Below are 22,243 nucleotides of genomic sequence, written 5' to 3' on the forward strand. Positions count from 1 at the left end.
TCTTCTCCCTACTTAAAGGGAAGAAATAAGACTGTAGAAATCAAGTCCATGTGCATCCTCTCCCTCCACTACAGGACAATTGTCCTTGGGTGGGTAAGCATATAAAAGCCACATAGGTCAGGGAGATGATGCACTAGAACTTCTGTTGTACCTGGTGTAGGTGGAATGCTGGACAGGCTCCTAAAAGTAAGGGCTACTAGGGTGGATATTCATATATACACTGCTCTCACTCCGTTCTCCTCTTCTCAATGGACTATCCCCACAGGCTATACAAACTCGTATGAAAACTAACCTCTACCACTCAAGCTGGGATGGTGTACTCCCTACGGCTCCAACATATGTTTTTATTGATTAAAATATTTATATTCTGCTTTCCCTCGTGGCTCAAAGTGACTTACAAATCACTGCTCAGCTTTGTTATAATATAAGAATATTGTGGAGCTTTTATTGACAGCATTTGCTCTTGAAAAAACTTTTTTTTTTAATTACTAGGCAGAGCTGCCAGGCTGAATGCTGGGGAGAGGGGGGGAGTGTGTTCTACAATGTAGTCTGCCAAGTCAAATATCTGAAAAACCTTAGTATCAAACACAAGCCATTTCACATTCACAAATACTTGCTCTGGACTGGACACCAGGCAACCCCGGAGAATCAATAATGGGGTTCTTACAGCAAAGTACACTGAGGGTGCATCTGATTCAGATAAGAATGTTTGGAAATGAAAGGAATCACAAACCTGGGGGTGGGAGAGAGTTCCAAAACAAATGAGAATTTATGGATTCACTGAAATTTGGTAATTTCTTGGTCCTGTATAAAAGGGTGGGGGAGGACAAGAGGCTTCCAACTATGCTTAACTGGAGATGAAAGAAATAGCCAGCATGCATACATTGATGTGGGAAAATACAATAATAAAGGCAAAATCTGTTCTATTACAGTGCTTACCAGATTAACTGCAAACTATCGTTGCTGCTGAACACGACTATTCTCATTTAAAAATAAAGGAATTGATTTGGTTGCTTTATTATCCCACTTACAGAAGCATGAAAAGAACGCAAGACTGAGGCCATGATGGAGTAGAATATGGATTCTGAAGTAGTTTGAAAAGGTTGCTGGTATCCTGCTGAGACTTAAAGGTGGAGGCTCTGCTAATGAAACACTGGTACACAATGTGTGGCTTCAAAGAGGCTACCTGGAAAAGATAAGTTAATACTTTAAATGAGAGTTCAAGGAATAACTATATATCTTAAACCCATGATCTGAAATTTAAGGAATTAACCGCATTATCTGTAACGCAGACACAAATTATGAACACTATAAAGTTCTTTTGCCATTAGCAATCACACAACGTATTATTGCTATGAAGGAAATGAAAAATCTTGTACATGGGATTTTGTATTTCTCATAAATACAAAGAGGGTGTGTAAAGTTGGAGGAGCAAGGAAAAACTAGATTTTCCTCAATTTAAAATGTTATACACATAGAGAACAAAGAACCACTGAATTTATAACCTACAAGAAATGGGAGGGCCCACTATAAACTATGTTGAATTTAACTGCCAATTTATGGGGAAATATTACATGAACATACTTACATTTCTATCCCGCATGCAAATGTTATAAAGCCAATTATGTTTTAAATTGGATTAAATCTGAATTCTACCAGTCAAAAATCAGCCTCCAGAGGGAGTCTTAGGGCTTATCTAGAAAGTACTCAAGATGGGATTTTGGAAAACAGATAAGGGAAGATAAACTATGCCTCTCTAAACAGTGGAACAGGGTAAATAAAAACTTCATAAGATTCACTCGCATTCTGATGTAAGTATTAAACTTGGAATTACAAGGATATTGTATTTGTGGTATATGTTGTGTAGCAGTCAGAGTAAGTTCAGATTTCTGCTCTGCCATGGAAACTTGCTGAGTGACCTTGAGCCAGTCACTCTCTCTCAGTCTAACTTACCTCACAAAGTTATTGTGAGGATAAAACAGAGGAATGGAAATCCATGTGTGTTGCCCTTAGCTTCTTGAAAGGGGAGTGGCATAAACATGTAGGAGAGATATAAGGTTCTGGAAAAGAAAGGCAGCCATTTTGAAAATCCAACACGGCATCTATATCTTAATGCTCTACAGTCATGACTAACTCTCCAGACAAAACCATCACGTCGTTGCATTATACATGCAACAAGTTATGTCAGCCATGGACAATACAGAAAAAACCCTACTGCCCCTACAGCAAACTCCTCTTTGAATCCAACATTGGAACTATGCTTATAAGATGAAGAGAAGGCCCTGCAAATCCTGAAGACTAGTACTGGGTGGGTTGAAAAGTAAGCCATGTCTGTCAGGAGGCAGGTTGCTGCTGCACTAGCTCAAGTTGAAAATGCTTGGGTAAGGGAAGTCACATGGAGATCATGTCACAATAGTCCTAACCTCAAGGTCAAGAATGCTCAAAGACTATTCCTGTGGCCAAAAGAAATGAAAAGCCTCAGTGGGTGACGGATGAAACTGTTCAAATTGCTAAAAATAGACGAAAAGCAAAAGTAAAAGGTGACAAAAATCGAATCAGAAGTCTAAATGCAGCATTCCAGCAAATGGCATGTAGAGACAAACAGAACTATTATAATAACCAGTGTAAAGGAATAGAAAAGAACTACAAATGAAGAATCTTTTGAAGAAGAACTTGCAGTTTTAGCAACTAAAGTGAAAGCTGCACTCAAAGCAATTGGGAGAAACAAATCACCAGGAGCAGATGGGGTATCAATAGAACTATTCCAAGCCACAGAAACAGAGTCCATCAAAACCTTAACAAGAATATACCAACAAATATTAGGAAAAAAAATGGCTTACATATTGAAAACACTCAGCCTACATTCCAATTCTGAAAAAAGGAGACATCAAAGACTGTAGCAACTATCCGACCATAGCATTGATTTCCTACATGAGTAAAGTGATGAACAAAATCTTACAACTAAGACTATTACCATATATGGAACAAAAAAATGCCAGACGTTCAAGCTATATTCAGAAAAGCAAGAGGCACTAGAGATCATATTGCAAATGTACGTTGCTTACTGGAGCATACGAGAGAACCTCTGAGGAAAATCAGCTTGTGTTTCACAGATTACAGCTTTTGACTGTGTGGATCATGGAAAACTATAGCTAATTTTAAAAGAAATGGGTGTGCCCCAACATCCAATTGTTTTGATGCACAACCTATACTCTGGGCAACAGGCTACTGTTAGGACAGAATATGGAGAAACAGAACGGTGTCCAATTAGCACAGACAAGGATATCTTATCTCACTGTTCAATCTGTATGCACAACATGACATAAAGAAAGATGGATTAGATTTAGATTAAGTTGAAGTGGATTGATGGAAGGAACATTAACAATTTGAGATATGCAGATGATACCACTTTACTGGCAGAAAATAGTGAAGACTTGAAACGACTCCTGATGAAAGTTAAAGCAAAAAGTGCCAAAGCAGGAATATAATTGAACACCAAGAAGACAAAAATAATGACTTCTGAGAAATTACAAAACTTTAAGACCAACAGCAAAGAAACGGAAATTGTTTAAGATTTTCTATTCCTTGGCTCCATCATCAACCAAAAGGGAGACTGCAACAAAGAAATCAGAATGAGACGGAGACTGGGAAGGGCAGTCATGAAAGAGGTAGAAAAAGATCCTAAAGTGTAAGGATGTGTTGCTGGCAAACAAGATCAAGTTCATTCATACTATACTATTCCCCAATACTATGTAATTTTCATTAAATAACCATTATTTATGAGAACTCAGTAATGTAATTACATATTATATATTACAGATTCCTCTGAAGAAGCCTGTTGGTGAAACGTGTAGGGAATTTTGGGGATTTTAACTGAATAATAAAATATTTTTTACTTTATTTTGCACCATTGGTCTTGGCCTTATTTTTTATCCCATATGTTATTAAAACACACATGTGTAAAATCCAATGAGCACAGGGCCACGCAGTCAACTGATTTTATCTGGGATACTGAGATTGCAACTCAAACCTGGGGATACTGGATGTTACATGTATGTGTCCTTTGGAGGCATGACCGCTGCACCAGCTGAGTGGGGACAAATGGTATAATACCCCTTTTATAAGAAAATCCAGTTGGGAGAGGGAGGAGCATTCATTTATTTAAAACACTCCACCCACTTCTCTCCTGAACAGTCATGTATGATGAAGATACATACAGAGTCAGTAATGTGTTGGTCCTCTTATTCCAAGGATTCAACACAGGATTCAATGACCCAGTCTCCATGCACTAAAGATCTTGAGGGAGAGACCAAAATAAGACAACTGGCAAAGGATTTCTCTACCAATGGGACCACCTCTATGTGTCACACTCAGTCTCCAATAACATAAAAATGAGTGCTATAAAACTGCATTAGAGGAAGCGGAAGTTAGAAAAATAAATTCTGGTTGGTATTAAATAAAATTACTAAACCAATGAAAAGGTAAACTTCTATAACAACTTCATTAATGTAATTGTTCCTATTGTTTCGTGGAAAATAATGTTAGGATAGAAAAGATCTTTACAACCTGTGTAATCTGAGAGCATGTTTCGCCAGTTAACCAGCTTTTTCTAGCCTTCTGGCAGCAAGTGAGGGCCATGCATTTTAAATTCATACCCTTCCATCTAAAAAAATCCTGTCTATATAGAAAACTAGAATTTTGGAGAGAAAAGGTCTAGTCATATCTTCGCCATGGACTGCTAATTCTGAATTAATAACATAATAATTAACAATTAATTATAAATAATATGCCCTGACCTGGATGGCCCGGCTAGCCTGATCTTGTTGGCTCTGGTTAGTACTTGGATGGGAGACCATCAAGGAATACCAGGGTCACTATGCAGAGGAAGGCAATGGCAAAGCCCTCTGTTAGTCTCTTCCCTTGAAAACCCTATTGGGTTGCCATAAGTTGGTTGCGACTTGATTAATTAATTAATTGTTATTAATAATAATAATTTAATATAATTAATAATTCTGAATCCCCCACTTTAGGGAACAACATCCTAACATGTACCCCCCCAAAAAAAATGCCCTGAAGCACTATAGCCTGGGAAAAGTTTTATCACTTGATTTCATTGAATGTATAGCCTACTTGTTTACAAAACAGCAGGACAAACCCAATCCAGCAGCCGCTAGCATGAATCCATGACTCCTTCTACGACAGCTTCCTGAACTTCTGGTTGCGGGGGTATAGTTTTATCTGAATCAAAATAGCAGTAACTCACAAAGAGACATAACTGAAGTCTTCCCCAAGGGTGGGTAATTCTCTTTGTTGTGAGACACTAAATGATCTAACCATACCAAAGGCAGAGATGCAGCAGAAGTACCAGCTGCTAGCAAAGGCCAATTAGGAGAAACGCTCAGAAAAGTAAACCATACAAAGATTCAGCACACAGCCTTCTTGATGGGTGAATACTTGGGTCTCATAAAATCTTCATGTAATAATTTTATTCCTTGCAGCACACCTCATGGCAGATTAAAATGCCCCAGCACCTTTTTTTGGAACTACAATTCTAGGTTAAAACAAGAATGAGACCACTTATTCCTGTAGTATTTTTAGGCCTCCTCTGATAACAGTGTACTCCCTTACAGGAACAAATGTAGCCGTATTACACTGACAACTTATTAAACCTCTTCAGAAATTATGTATAAGCTTCATGTGACTGTAAAACTGGACTCAGAACTGGTGGCATTTCAGTCATGGATAAAATTAATACCTAACATTTAACTTAAAATTATGCAAGGTATTGGTGCTAATGGTAATACTCAGACTGCAAACCTTATTCCTTTGGGAATAAGTTCCCCAGGACTGTGGGATTTACTTCTGAGTAAACATGCACGGGATTGAGCTGCTGGGCAGAAACGGGACTGACATGAGCCTACAGTTGCCAGGCATATCTTTGGTAGGGTTCCTGAATAAGAAATTCTGGAAAGCTTCCAGAAAAAGTGAGATGCCCAGAGCACAGAAAGGGAACCGATTATTACCACCCACGAGAGACATTCCATATACTTTCTAATAAATTGTAGGAACAGAAAAATTGCCTTGATAGATCAGATCAAGGTCTACCTAGCCCAGCGCTTCATTCAACAGCAGCCACCCAGATTATATTTCGTTAAAACATTTAAATGCTGCCTCCTTAGAGACCTGCTCAAGGTGGCTCACAAAACAGAAGATCAAATAATAAAAACATAAAGCCGTCAAAATTAACAACCATTAAAAACCAGCTAATAAAGCCCAGACTCCCCAAAAAATTGAATTCTAAACTATTAAAACACATACAAATTAGGGTCATAAAACATTTGGCTGCATAGATGATCCTCCTAAGAGTCCTCAGGCGAAGAACAGATTGTAACAGATATTTTTAAAAAATCATCCCCCCAGTGAAAAGCCTGGGTGCACAAGTAGTGCCCCAAAGGTGAAGGCCTCTAACCGTTTGCCCCTAGCATCCAGTAGGCTGAGGCATACTTGCTCTATACACAAATTACTATCCAAGGGACAGGGGCAGTGCACTTCAGCAACAAACTCAGGAGGTCAGCTACACCTCTTGCTGGAACATAAGAGTATTCCATGCTAACAAAAATACTATGCCCAGGCAATTCAAACTTATGCCACAAAAAGCCGAACTCTAGACCTGTGTGAATTATACACCCTGACCTGGATGGCCAAGGCTAGCCCGATCTCGTCAGATCTGAGAAGCTGAACAGGGTCAGCCCTGGTTAGTATTTGGATGGGAGACCTCCAAGTAATACCAAAGTTGTCATGTGGAGGCAGGCAATGGCAAACCACCTCTGAATGTCTCTTGCCGTGAAAACCCTACAGGGTTGACATAAGTCAGCAGTGACTTGACAGCACAAAAAAATAAAAAAAGGGAAAAAGGAATGATGCAAACTAAAGTCTACATTCTCTTACTTTCCATAATGTATTATTGAGTTTTTGATATTTCATACAGTTTATTCTGTCTTTATCGTCCACAGCTATAAAGACTACAGAAATTTGCTTTTCTTTATAATACGGAAGCTGAGAACCTTAGGAAACTGACTTCCATGACTGCTACTAAATTCTGCACTTTTTTGCATTTGAGTGGAAGCACAGAATATGTATGGAGTTGGCTAATCACTTGGTAGCCCAGTGGAGTCAAAATTATTCAGGGGCGCCTGCAGACCACAAATGGCAGCTGGCAGAAGAAGAAGAAGAGTTGGTTTTTATATGCTGACTTTCTCTACCACTTAAGGGAGACTGGCTTACAATCACCTTCCCTTCCCCTCCCCACAACAGACACCCTGTGAGGTAGGTAAGGCTGAGAGTGACTTGCCCAAGGTCACCCAGCTGGCTTCATCTGTAGGAGTGGGAAACAAATCTAGTTCACCGGATTAGCCTCCGCTGCTCATGTGGAGGAGTGGGGAATCAAACCCGGTTCTCCAGATCAGAGTCCACTGCTCCAAACCACCGCTCTTAACCACTATACCACGCTGGCTCTGAAGGGAACAATCTTGATGGATTGAGGAAGGGAACCAAATCTCATGCTACTAGTTCCTTACTAAATATCTTCCTCATAACCCGATTTAGAATGGCAGGACTGGGGCAAAAGAGAAAGCTCAGAGAGACCTGGGTCCATCGCCCCCACCCCCTCAGCCTGGACTAGCCCAGAAGCTTGTTGTGAAGATAAAATGGGGAACAGATAACCAGGTACGCCACCTTGAGCTCTGTAGTGGTATGGCAAGACAAAAATGCACTCAACTGATAAGAGAAACAATGAGTCTGTTCCCTTGTCCAAAAGGACAAGTTGTAGTAATCACCTCCTTCTAAGCTACCATCTGCCTTGACTGGGTAGCCCAGGCTAGACAGACCTCATCTGATCTCATAAGCTAAGTAGGGTCCGCCTTGGTTAATACTTAAATGGGAGATCATCAAGGAAGTCCAGGATTGCTATGCAGAGGGAGGCACTGGCAAACCACCTCTCAACGCCTCTTGCCTTGAAAACCCTAGGAGGGGGTGCCAGAAGTTGGCTGCAACTTGGCAGCAAAATAAAATAAAGTTAAGCCCCCTTCTGGTTTTTCAAGCTTCAGAACACCAGCCTCAGGTGCAGTATCTCCCCATGTCCCTAGAGAAACAGCAGTACAGCCTCCCTCCCTGTGGTGGGGGACTGAGATTTGGAACCATATCTAGTGACAGTGCCTATAGACAAAGGAAACAAGTTAAAATAAGAGGTATCATTCAGCTGCATTCCAGCTACCAAAATCCCATAAAACCAACCCAACCAATGCAGACTACATTTGTGAGTAGTGAGACTACTTTTTGTTAATCAACAGCTTTTTACCTGTTTGTAGTAGAGAAGTGTCCAATATCTCATCACAGTCTGTTGTCTCTGCTAAATATAGATAAGACACAAAATATTATTTTTTCCTAAATATATAAACAAATATTTATGCAATTAAGTAAAACAGTAATTTAAAAAAAAGATGGGAAAGAAAACAATGGACGTTCATGTAAACAACAGGTGAAATAAATACACAGCTCATTCAGACCCTACAGATAATTGGATTTCAGTTATTCTTTCAAATTTGTACAAAGAACTGCCCTGTCAAATCAGCACAATGCCTGTCCAGGCCAACATCCTCCTTCAATCATGAGCCAATGACTTCTGAAAAAGTTACAAATATTGGCCAAGATGATGGTTACAAACAACTTAACCCGAAGCTTATGAGGAGGGGGTTCAGTGGTGGAACTAGTTCTGAACACCGTAATTCATAATAAAGTGGGCCTTTAGGTACTACCAAGTGTCCCCAAAGTAGCCACAATTAGCCCATAAACCTGTGCCTTTCTTCTCATCACCCTGATGTATGTGGGAATAGGAGACAGGTCCCCCTCCATGGTCTACTGGATTTGGAGCCAGTTTGCTTTGTATCAAAGAGCCACTGACCAAGGATGTAATCAAGGCCACAATTGAGGAACACAAAGCCAGCCAGACACCCCACATCGCTCATATCTAGGGTAGGCTTTATCTTGCCTTCATCTGCATCCTTAAAAGCAGAACATTTACTTTGTTCCACAGAATTTGATGGGATGTATTGACAAGTTCAATCATTTTGCCTAAGTCATAGCCCCTTTTTCTTTTTAATGCCATCTTTATAGAGATTCTGATCCTTGGTCATATTGGAGAAGAACAAGAATTGAAACCTGGGAACTGATTTTCACAGGCTAAGTATAAAACAAAGACACAAGAACACATTATATTTTTATACTCATATTCTTGCTGAATTTCTGCCATTATGCAGATCAGGATTTCAGTATCCAGACAACAAAATCAGTTCTACCCCTCACTTGAGATGTTGATTGTCCCTCCACTGAAGAAACATTTAGACCTATCTTGTATTCCTGACATAAACACCAACCACATCTTTTACAATATCAGCTACTGGAAATGTATGTAATTTTCAAGTTTCACTGCATTTTTCATTAAGCAAAATAGAACAGATTAATTCTGTCAAATCCTAGTAAGGCCAAGCCGTCCTTCCCCCTCCTGTGCCCCACCTGTGCTGGATATGTGTTGCTGCCTCCATGCTTACTCTTTAAGCCCTAAACAGATGGAATGGCATTGAAAGGAAGCACCAGGGGAAAAGAAGGTGGCTCTTCACGCAGCAAGCTGTAGAACACCCCCTCCTCGTCCAGTTCTCTACCCCTTGAACATGCCCAAAGAAGCTAACTGACATACATATATTTCATTGACTAAAAAAACCCTGAAAAGCACTGCCAATTTTACAGTCAAGTTTGCCAAATGCAAAACCATCCCACCTAGTCCAGGATTTTGAATCCAAATCAATAACCAAAACGTTGGAGGGAAGGGGGAGATCGAAATAAGATGACTTCCAGTTGTGAACAAGTAGCATTAATGATGCTTGTCGCATTAATGAGTATTTGCAGCACTAGTTTTAGAATCTAATCAACAAAATAGCTTTGAGGAAAATATTTTTTAATGTTCTCAGCCAGATATTTTCCCATTGCAAATGCAAGTAGGAAAGGGGCCAAATAAGCTTGAAACTGGATAGTGTGGTCAAATAAATCACCCAACTATGTAATTGAAAAACACTGGCAAAGCTAAAAAAGCCATTTTAAATAAAAAAACCCAGTTCCTCCCTATTCATCTGCTGAAGAATTTGAAACTGTTAAAGCTTCTGAGCATTAACAGAATATACTTATTTTGGCATAAGTAGCATTTCATAGAATTGGCTTATGTGACAGAGGATGTCAGTGTGCGGGCACACAAATATCTGCCTGGCCTTATAGCAAACCAAAGACAGCCGTTTAAATGGTTCAGGCAAGTTCACAGGGATAAGCAGCTTTATGTTTTCTTAGTCCAAAAAAGAGACCTGAACAGAACCACCCTAAAGGTTTTGTAGCAACTGCAGTTTAGTTGCAAATATGACCCCCAATCCCAATCACTGTACAAGCTGAGCCATCTCACACAGTGTTCCAAATACGCCTCTGCATAGAACAGCAGCTTCCCATGCTGCTTTTCTACATTCACACTGAATGCACAGAGGGATGCCCACTGGAGGACAGGCATCAATTATTATTACTATTCACGTGCTTGCCTGGGGCAAGACCACTGCCATCAAGGGCTGAGATGCTACTACCAGTTCTGTCCCTGTAACAGACTATTTATTGGCAGGTCTATCAGAAAGTAGCCATGCCAACTCCAAGAGCATTTATAAACTCCGTAAAAGGTGACAAATTTTAAGATAAAGCCATCCCCAAAATAAGAAAAAAAGCAGAAGACAAAACCAAAACAACAGGTTGACACTCTTCTGCTTGGAAGCAATTGTTATATTAACAAAACCAAACCACAAAAACAAACACGATTTAATGACAAGATCCAAACTGAAAAAAGGAAACAAATAACTTGAAGAAAAGTAACAGCAGTCCTAGTCTCCTACCTTTAAAACCATGAACAACCTGGGTCCTAGATAACCGAGGGAAGACCTTCCCCCATGGGGCCCTCACTAAAACTTTGCGTCTTTTTCAATGTTCTACCTCTTTGCCAGATAAAGTTCATGAGAACAAAGAAGAGGTCCTCCTCGGTTGGGGCACCTACTGTGTACAATTCAGTCCTCAGCTAGATATGCCTGGACATCTGTCTTCCTTGCTAGCTTTTATCTGCTATATCAAAAAGCTTTTTCTGCAACCTGGTCCTGCAAGCTATTGAAGACTTACACACACGGACTGGAAATATTACTGCTTTTAAGGGTCTTTTAAAGGTTGTTTTATGTTGAGATTGTATTGAACTGTGAACGTCATTGTATCATTTAAAAATCCTTATTGCTATTTATCCTTATTTTTAAAAAGAAGAGTTCCAGCTTGGATACTTTTAAGTGGAAAGCAGCCAATTATTTCAATAATAAACAATTATCCATGCTCTTAAATAACTAATTTATTTCCCATTCTACGCTTACCACTGCAGTATTTGATCACACCCATTACACTCAGTTCCACTGACATGAGAAATATCTCATGACAGGAATCATCACACGCAAGAAAATCTGATGCTCAAGAGAAGGTCCAAAACATTTTTTCAGTTGCAGGGGTACAATTTATTTGTATGCTGCTTCTTCAGAGCCCTGCTCAAGGCGGCTCACAAAATATAGAATCATAAAAGCATAAAATAAGTAAATCAATGACCATTAAAAACAAGCTAATAAAACACAGAAGTATAAAATATCTGGCAGCCTACATGATTCTTGTAACAGTCCTCAAGGTACTGAACACTTTGACAATATACGGAAGCCACAGTTAGACCTGGTATCAATCTCTGAATCTTTGAGGTACTGAAGGTAGTTGGCATCTCTGAACTGACATTGGTAGATATTTGGAAACTTCTTGTTAACACACAAAGACTCGCTCTTGACTTCTTGGACCATGTAAATAGCAAATGGGAAATGGTTCCTAATGGCAAACCATTCCTAATGATGGAGAAGATCTGACCACATTGGCCTTCAAGTCCCTTGAAGGTTCACGAGAAAGGATCCCAAGGAAGCAAAAAGGAAAACGTTGATACACTGGATCCTCTTTGCCAAGTGGAAGGGAACTCAGCCCATACAACGGTGACTAATTGAAACAGGCATATAAAAATGAGGCAAGGGAGACAGGAAGGCACTGGTGCCTCCCTTAGAGAGGATTACTTCATAGCCGGGGAATCGTGGCTTTGCGGCCAACTGGAACTTTGCAATGATTGCAGCTTTATTACAGTAAAAAGAACACACAGGGAACAACAGACGAAAGAGTAACACCACACATGAGACAGCCTCCCTGCCACCTCAAAACACAGGCATTTTCAGAGATTAATTAGTCAACCTTAAATCAGAATGTGAGTAGTTACAAAACAGTTAAGAGACGTACATGCATGTACAAATCAGCTCCCCTTCAGAGCAGGGCTTTTCCTCAGAGATTTCCAGATATAGGGTTCCAACCCTCTCTGGGCCACAGATGACTTGCCCCCTTCCTTGCTGCCTTCACATTCAGACTGCTTCCCTCCTCTTCTCCTTACCTGAACCTCTTTTTAACCGTCTTCTTGCCAGTTTGATTTGATCCTGCAGAATCTGCACCCAATCTCTTGGGCCAGGCAGTTTATCCACATGGTTTGCAGTGCAGTATTTTTCCGTGAACACTAAAATCAGAAGGACAAAAGATACCTTTATTTATTCCCCATAAAAATTATCCTGTACACATAAAGCAAGTGAGCATGTCACAGACTTCTCCACAGCCCACTCATTTTCCATGTGCAGTGATTTATTAACACAACAGATCTTCAAACATATACTCCCCATACATACTGTTATCAAGAGATGATTTGGTCTAGCTCTCAAAAACAGCTGTTTACTGACTGAAGGCATGCAAAACAAGTTAGACTTGTTCATACAACAGTGGAGATCTCTTAAGCACTCAATAAATATTTACCATATTGAAAAATATTGGTAGACAGAGGCACTGAAATTCCAAGAATATCAAGTTGGCAGACCAGTCTCCGGACATACAAACAAACAGATTGTACCAGTACACCCTCAACAAGGACACAAACAGAGATGTTAAAGGCCTGGGGAAAAATGGGGGGGAAATTTTTTTCGTTTTTTTCTGAGGCCTTTTCCCAATTTTTCCAACAGAAAAATAAGGGTTTGCATTATGTGACTGAAGGTAAGATACAGCAGCCATTTTTGGGCTGGCTCTGCCTCCTGCAGCAGCCATTTTGTGGCTCTGCCCACTACCCTCTGTCAGAATTCCAAAGGTGCCCACAGGCTCAAAAAGATTGGGGACCCCTGCTATATACAGCCCTTAAATCCAGGATGCATTTCTGCACCTAGAGGGATATTTAATCTTCACAACAGGATCATTAAGGGCTTTCATTGCTTCCCAACTGTTACATGGTTTCTGTTGTCAACCGCCAGAGAAGAGTCAGGTCAAAAGAACCTTTTCACCTCTCCCTCAAACCACTGTGGCACATATGCCCACGGACTGGGTAACTAGTAGCTTATTGTCCTACACCTTGCTGGAAGGAACAAAAGAAACATGAGGAGGTGGGGCAGATACTGCACCAAAGCCTTCAGAGGAAAACTCTGAAAGTTTAATTGAGAACCAAGCTCTCTCTAACCAGTAGCCACAGACGGAAGAAGGCAGCATCTCGCTGGAACTACATCCAGCTGTACAGATATTATTATTAAACCTTTGTGTCATCCTTTTTCTGACCACATAATATCTTTCATGTTATTTACTATACCATAAATATCGTGTTTTCTGTTAACTGCTATTTTTCATACTTTTCAGATAGCAAAAATTAAGGTACATTTGCTAAAGTAGCATAGGGAGTAACAGCTTGCATTTTTATCTCAGGTATTGGGTATATGTGCAATTTTTCTTGTAGGAAACAAAGCCATTTATAACTTTTAAATTCCACAAATATGTAAAATATTACAAGTTTATACACTGTTATGAATTATGCATTTTACATTACAGTAGTGAAATCAGTTTAGCTTTGATAGGACAGTAACGTAAGAACTGCGTGTATTTCCGTTTCTCCCAGACTAACAAAGACTACAGTCAACAATAGCCATGCAGATTAGCTTTGGATTTCACACATTAACAGATCACTTCAGGATACAATGTTCCATATTAACATACCACACCCACATTAGCACATTATCTTGATACTTACAGGACAATGGTTAGCACATTACCTTTGTTACTTTTTGCAGGACAATGATTCAGCTCAAACCCAACCCCTTTCTGACTATATATTACTCTTCCTACACACTTGACACTGAGAGACACTGTCCTTCAGTGTTACTCCTCTGAAGATGCCGGCCACAGCTGCTGGCGAAACTTCAGGAAAGAAAATACCAAGACCACGGTTACACAGCCCGGATAACCTACGAGAACCAACTAAGAGCTCAGTTTGATGCTGTTCAACCACCGAGGCTGTTCCCTCCCCAGCCTACCAGGCCGTTTGAGTCAGTGATGGTCTCGCTTGGGAAGAGCTCTCCTTTCTTAGAAGGCTCCGGGTACTTACCAGTTATCCTTTGCTGTATCAACTTGCAGTATTCTTGCAAAACTAGTTATGGCCTAACCAGTCAAATGCCCAGGACTAATAAGAGAATATCAAAACTCCCAGGACACTGTGAAACAGGCAAAAAAGGGACCAGTTTGAATGAGGTCCAAAAAAAACCCTGCCTGGGCCCTCAAAAGGAAACCAACTTACCCCACATTATCCACTGGGTGTGCAGGTGAGCCAACTTGCAGCAAAACCCTGCTGCAAAGTGCAGGGCAGAGAGCAAATAGCTTCTCCAGCCATCTTCTTATTGGCTAACACACGAAACAGCAAATGGCTCACCAAGAACCAAAGTGTTCTTGTGCCTTATTTAAAATCGAGACTGGCACGAAGCGGGATCCAAGTCCTATGGGCTGGGAACTAATTATCTGAGAACCACTGATGAACTGACACAAACACTGACACAGCTATAAATCAGTGAGCCCCATCAAGATCACAAGACCTTTAGGAGATTATCGTGACCTACAATTAGAAAATGGGGTTTCCTTTGAAGAAAATTACCTTGGCATCTCAAATACTATGATGAAACTAGCTGAAAGAGTGTGTTTAAAGATGGGTGGGCAGGACAGTAACTACCAATTTCACTTTACAAGAGGGCAAAGGATTTTCTCCCATTGCTGTTGAAAGAGTCAAACAAAGGAGATTATCAAATTTATATTACAATAAATATCCCAGTCCAGTAAAAAACAAAAACAAAAATCCATTGTATAAGCTTTCGTATCTGCTGAAGCGAGCTGGGAAATGTTTGTTGATCTTTTCTGTGCTACCAGAGTCAAATTTTGTTCTACCACTAGATAAACCTGGCTATCCACCTGAAACAAATATCCTATTTATATGCACATGGAAAAAAATTGTCTTTCTTACTTCCCCTTATTCCTCCTGAAGGAAAGACAGAAAACCACACACAAAAAAGAAAGTAATCTGAGTCTGGGGAACCACAACCCCAAACACCCCATTCAATTAAAAAAAAAAAAAGCATAGTGAACAACAGCTATGACATCAGCAATCAGAACCCTGCTCAACTTCCCTCTGCCCATTTGTATATTTAGTTGGGGGACATCAGCAGTCAATAAACAATTCCCCATTCTCTCCCCAACTGATGAAGATATACCCAAGAAACAGCCTGTCACGGATCGAGGGGGAGAACCACCTTTCAACGAAACCATGTCTGTCAGAAATTGACAGCACACAAAGGCTTGGTGAGGTAAAAGTTCAAAACAGATTTTATTAATAGCAGCAACGTAGGATGAGGATTTAAACAGGGAAACTTGGTTTCAGAATGGTATTAGGTTGGTCATAAACCAATAAGGAGTAGGCACTTCACACCAACTAAACTAGAGAGGATTGGTTGTTTTCGGATGGTAACACTAAATTCACTTCAAAATGCTGGATACCTGTTTTTACTGAGAGGCTTGCTTTAGTTTATCAGTTCCTTGTTCAGATTTCACTCAAGTTTACTTAAAACACAAGGTTGCTTCAGTTTTCTGGAGTAAGGAACTACTTGAATCACTTCACCAGTTTAATCGTTAAACTGGGCTGGGTTCACTCTGGACTCTAGAGAATAATTCTCCTCAGCCCTTTAGGGATCCCTCAATACAGTTGAGTTGACTTGCCTCTCCCTGGCTTTGAGAACTCTCTTTCCCTCAGAGCTACCTCCCAGGTTCATTACCAAGATGCACTCTATGCACTCAGAGTTAACGTCCTTATGAACCAATTGCTGACCCTGTCTTGGTCAAAAAAACTTCAATCGTGTTCCTTTGATTTTAACTGCTGAGGACAAATCCTCCTCACTGGCTGCTTAGAGCTCTGTCCATACTGAACTCCAGTGCTGAATTGACCCTCTCTCTGAATGTTACGATTTCACTGGCCACTCCAATAATTCCTTAGCTGTCAATCAACTGTCTCCTAAGCCAGAACAACTTTCTAGATTCTTGCATTCTTCACACAGCCCCACGGAGAACTTTCTAATATGGTCAACAGGGATGAGGGGGTGCTTGGGTAGGAATGAAGAGAGGCAAAACCAACAGATAAGATTGCAGATGAGATTGTGCTGGAGTGAATGGGCCCTTTAACGTATCAGGAAAAGGTCTTGATGGGTCACTGCAGGCCAAGAGCAAGCAGAACCAAGGGGTCCCTGTGGTGGTGGAAGTGCTGCAGGGTTGAGTCGGCTTGGCTCAAGGCTGCAGCAACAGTGATAACAGATGTAGACACAAGAGAGTCATTGCCTCTGCAGCCTGAACCTTGAGCTAAGCAGACCCCCCTGGCACTATCAGAACCACGGGAGGGGGGGGCTGTTGGTCCCAATCTGCCCAGGAAAGAGGCAACAGTGCAAAGAGATGGAGACGGTATGGGGTGAGGGCAACATGGGGCAAAGCAAGCTTGGAAGCAAAGTACAGATTGGAATGAAACAGCTTCTTCAATACAGTGCATCTTCATGCCATATTACCCAACAAATGCTAAGAACGTATGTGGAAACATATTAGTATTTTTAAAAAAATGCCAGATGTAGAAAAGCAGTCCTCTGCCTTTGAATCTTCTTAACAGTGAAAGTAAAAAATGGCTGGTGAAAATAAAAGACATTGAAAGAGCAAAGAGTTTCCCTATGCTCTTACCTGATTCCACTTTTGGGCATGGCCTGCTCAATTTCTGGCAACGGGAAAGGGAGATAGAAGGAGCACTAAACAATATCTGGAAGGGCTAATACAGGAACCTCTTACATAAATGATGCAAAAAAACAAAAACCCCTGCATACTGGCAGAGCCATCCCAAGGACTTAATGGAGCCACAGTATCTTGTCACACACACTTCTTTAAAGGCAGTACGCACAACTGGAGCCAGGCGGAGTTAAGTTCCACTTCGTGCCATCTCTTGCTGTTCTCTTTCAGAAGAGAAATCTTCTCTCAGGCACTGCAGAGTTCTTCCTGCAATATCATTTATGTGGTGCCATCACAATAAAGACAACCCTCTCATTATAGCAATGCCTCCAATATCATCAGCTGCTGGACGCAACTGAAAGTGCCTAGAGAGCTGCATTTGGGTTTTAAATTCCATCATGTTACTGACTGAGCCCGTCTTTCAATTGAGGAAAGAGTGTAATAATCTTGGTTACAAGTACTTTTTAGAAAATCTGAAGCCTGGTGGTTTTTGTAAGTTTTTCAGTCAGAATTTTGGAATAAAAGACAATCACTGCAAAGCTCCTGCCCTACCAGGCTTGACTACTGAGTTAAAATGCCTACACTTCAGAACACCCCAGTACATACACGTGGGTAAACCAAACAAACAAACAAACCCAGTATCGAAATACAAAAAAACCCATGGCAACTTGCCCACCTGGCAACATAAATGCAGCTCTCCCACCCCAAGCCCTTACCTCATGTTCAGTGGCTGGCTCAAGACCTGACTAGTCAACAGCAATATGCACTGCTGGGAGTAACCACTAAGGTAAGTCATATCTATCCCTGCCTGTATGAATGGCTCTGTGAGAAAGCAGACCAAAGACAGGCATATGGTTCTAGACTGCAAAGCAGGAAAGGTCCCAACTCTTTCAGCCTGGCACTGAGCATACTTCAACCAACAATAGGTTTGGCCCTAAGACCCTGCATCATCCATCACCACTACATTTCAATGGATGCATTCCTGTTCCAATCCCCAAAGATCCCAAGGTATGGTCTGAATGCACATGAGACAGCAACCTTGTGGAGGGTACTCATGTCTGGATCCGGTCAGGGAGACCTTCTGGGAACCTATGTAAGTTGCCAATGTAAGTTGCCTCAAAACTGTGTCTCCATGGGGTACGAATCCTCAGGAATATAATGGGCGTTGAAGGAGGGGGCTGCAGTGAAAGACACAAATTGGCAAAAACCACTTTCTCACTAAGTGGAAGTGCCTGCTGTGAGAGGAAGGGGCATTTCGGATCCAATATGTCTGAATGCTCACCCATCTAAAAGAACATGCTGCATGCAGGAGATGCAATATAAAGGAAGGGGTCTTCAACTTCACATGTAAGCTGTATGTGGTATTTTTTGTGTATGGGATCATTCAACATCACTCTCCCCCACCCAGCCATCAAACAATAGCTGCAGCACATACAGAGCTGTTCATTTAGGGCATACTTCAGGAACGTGGGACTGATGACAGCTCAGTTTAACGCAAAAAAGAACTGAAGTCACAGTCCTCAAATGTAATTCAACACAATTAGTGACATGCTAAAAGCACAGAGCACAAGAGATATTAAACAAAGCAGAATAATACCTTTGATTGCACCCACAATATTTTGGTCTAGTCCTTTTCGGTTATCATTGAGGCCTCTTTTCCTCTTGCCGTTGGGTAAGGAGTTGGCCAAAGTCTTGTCGTCAAAAAACGCACACACCAGCTTTCGAAACAGCAGGCTTCCTGAGCGAGTGTAATTGGCTAAGATAGAGTCCAGTTGGGATTTGGGCATGAAGACGTCAAAGCCCTCAGCAAGTTGCACTTCTGGCTACCAAAAGAATATCAATGTTTGGTTAGTGCTTTCTTTATGTAACTCTCTGAACATCCAAATCAATCTGAATTTGTTAGCATCAACACATGCTAGGCTTTCCTGGCACTGTTTTACCCATCTCAAATCATCACCAATTGTAACAAAATGCAAATTACAAGTATTAAATCCATTAACAGATTCATATATTATTCTATAAAATGTTAGTAGAGCTGAAAAATTCCTATGTGGCTGGTTATCTATTAATTTAATGTTGTAACTAGAACTTCAAAATATTTAGCCAATCTTGGTAGCACCAGCTCTTACAAATTTAACACTGGTTATTAGGAACTTGAAATATAATCACTGCAACTGCAGTCCTGACTGACACACTGAATTCCATTATAACCAACAGTTTTAACATATTCTGGGGCCTAGGTTTCTCTGGCCGTAATTGAAACTTTAAGTAATATAAGAAAAGGACCATTAAGAGCATAACAATTTAAGAACTGCCTTGTTGCATCAAACTAAGGTCCATGTCATTCCACTGTAGCCAATTACATTTCCCTGGGAAATCCACAAGGCTGGGTCAGGGTATTTTGTTACTCGAAGCAGGGTATACCCATACCCTCATGGGCCCACACTACCACCAGATGGGTCCAAGTAAAGTCCCGGCACTGTGATGGCGTGAGCCCAGGAAGTGATCCCAGTCACACACACACACACACACACACACACACACACACTCAAGAAGAGTTGGCTTTTATATGCTGACTTTCTCTACCACTGAAGGATCAAACCGGCTTACAATCACCTTCCCTTCCCCTCCCTACAACAGACACCCTGTGAGGTACGTGGGGCTGAGAGAGTGAGACTAGCCCAAGGTCACCCAGCTGGCTTCATGCGTAGGTGTGGGGAAACTAACCCGGTTTACCAGATCAGCATCCACCGCTCATGTGGAGTGGGGAATCAAACCCGGTTCTCCAGATCACAGGCCACCACTCCAAACCACCGCTCTTAACCACTACACCATGCTGGCTCTCCAGCGCCCTGCGGTACATCAGTACCCTCTTCATTGTACCTCCCAAGGCAGCTGCCTGGGGGGCTTGACTGGAGAACCATCCCTGGAAGCCCATAAGCAGGACACAAGACAACAGCCTCTCTCTGTTCTGTTGACAACATCTGGAAGTCAGAGCGAGATAGCTTCTACACAGAAGTTTCTTTAGCTACCATATTTAATAGCTGTTGATAAATCCATCTTCCAAGAACCCACCTACTTCTTCTTAAAAGCTATCTAGCTAGTAACAATCCTCCCAACAGGTAGTGTGAATTGCATGGAATGCAGCATCTAGAGTACTTTCTTTTGCCTCTGATATCTCCTGGTAAACATGGTTTAATAACCCACCACAACTGCCACTTGGAGCAATACCAAACAACATTTTAGAATCACTTTGCTGGTGTCCAGAGTCTTTTGATAGCCATGAGCAGTGGCATTCCACATTTTTAAGTTTAGGTCAAGAGCATGTTCTAACCACTTGCAACAAACTTCACACAGATAAGTTACAGAATAATATGAATTAACAAAATGCTTGCACTTATTCTTTTCTACATTTGAAGACTGTAAGTACAACGGGGGGTGGAGGGGAGGCACAGGCCACAGTCAGATAACATTAAAACTTGGCCAGCACAAAGTTTTCAAAGTGTAGAAAAGGTAGGAAAGGTTATGAAAATCAGGTAAATCTTAGCACATTTTAATCAGAACTCAGCATGAAGCTCTCAAGGTGAGAACGACAGATGCTGGTGCTACATATAGACCTCTGATCAGAAACACTGTCCTGTACGTTAACTGACTTCAGCAGCATCTCAGCGACACACTCTGGTCTAGGAAATTTTTAATCATGTCGTTTTCCTTGTAACAATGAAACAAATTAAAGTAATCCTAATTTTTACTAGAAAGTGATGACAACTTCAAAAACTTGTGAGTCAGTATGAAGTATGTACAATCAAAGAACCAAGGAAATAACTTTTTAATAAGGTTGAGAAAAGCTCCCCACTGCCCCACACTCAGCATTATGGGACTTGTATGCAACAATCTTGGTTTATTTGGGGTTTGTAAAATTTACATAAGTATTTAAAGGCCATCCAGCAGAGTCCTGCAAATATATGGAGTACTTTTCTGTTCTATAGGTAGCTATGAAAATGTGTGTGTGAATGTGAGAGAGAGGGATGCTTTGGAAGCCACATCTAAACCTGCTTGTTAAAAACCAATTCTTCCTTTTATTTAGAGAAGCCAAGCAAATTGATCTTCTAAGCGTGTAAACAAATTGGATTCTTGGTCTCATCTGTCTTGGGAAAGACAACAATTTAACACAAGTAGAACAAAAACAGATAATAAACAACAAGTATTTCTTATATAACATGCTAGAACATCATCTACAAATTAGAGTCAGGTAGAGGTCTTTTCCATCACATAGATATGCCATTATTGAACCTGGGACCTACTGTATGCCAAGCAGATGCTCACAACTCCCCAAAGATCTGGTTTATCTACTCCGCTGGTATTCCATGTGCTCATTTTAGTGTGTTATTTTAAATGTGTAAAAATCACAAGCATACACAGAAGATGAGTGCCCTTGATGTAATAGAGTTGAAAATAAGGCACAGTAATTTTTTACTCTTGTTTGCCACTCTTAATGATAAATGTGGAGAAGTCTGGAAATCAACACTGTGTTACTATATTTTTTTGGGATCGGAGCTTCATTTGCAAAACAAGTTAATTGTTAGATGACCCCCCCCAACATCCCCCTCTTATCTCCTTGTTAACTGGCATTAGTCATGTACGATAAAAGGCATGCTATAATAATGACTGTCATGCAACTTTCCAGTGATCAGGCTATTACATGGCAATAGCAATTATCATAGCTGTGTATACTCTTCTGCCAGAAAATCAACACACTTGCATCACAAGAAGTAGAAATTGGTCTGTTCAGTTGGCAGCAGGCAATGCCCAACTTCAGCTAAACACCCAGTCAATGTTATTTGTAGATCTGTGTGAGCGTTTTATAAATGAATGGGTCTGTATCCCAGTCACATAATAGGAAAATAAAGTGCTGATTTATTCCAGATTCCTTCAGGAGCAAATTATCCTTCAATTG

The 22,243-nt window shown here is 40.8% G+C and overlaps 1 protein-coding gene across 1 annotated transcript in view; it reads right to left on the bottom strand.

The window, feature by feature from the left end:
- Positions 1 to 854: 854 nt before the first annotated feature.
- The window catches only part of BEND7 (BEN domain containing 7), a 54,690-nt gene continuing 33,301 nt past the window's right edge, over positions 855 to 22,243 (bottom strand). The window contains exons 6-9 of the mRNA XM_056846845.1: positions 18,884 to 19,109; positions 12,581 to 12,700; positions 8,357 to 8,407; positions 855 to 1,186 (exon numbers count right to left, since the gene is read on the bottom strand). Coding sequence (XP_056702823.1) covers positions 1,143 to 1,186; positions 8,357 to 8,407; positions 12,581 to 12,700; positions 18,884 to 19,109 — 441 coding nt within the window. The 3' untranslated portion in view covers positions 855 to 1,142. The remainder of the gene's footprint in view (positions 1,187 to 8,356; positions 8,408 to 12,580; positions 12,701 to 18,883; positions 19,110 to 22,243) is intronic.

The sequence above is a fragment of the Euleptes europaea genome, chromosome 3 (assembly GCF_029931775.1).
Source record: "Euleptes europaea isolate rEulEur1 chromosome 3, rEulEur1.hap1, whole genome shotgun sequence".
NCBI lineage: Eukaryota > Metazoa > Chordata > Lepidosauria > Squamata > Sphaerodactylidae > Euleptes > Euleptes europaea.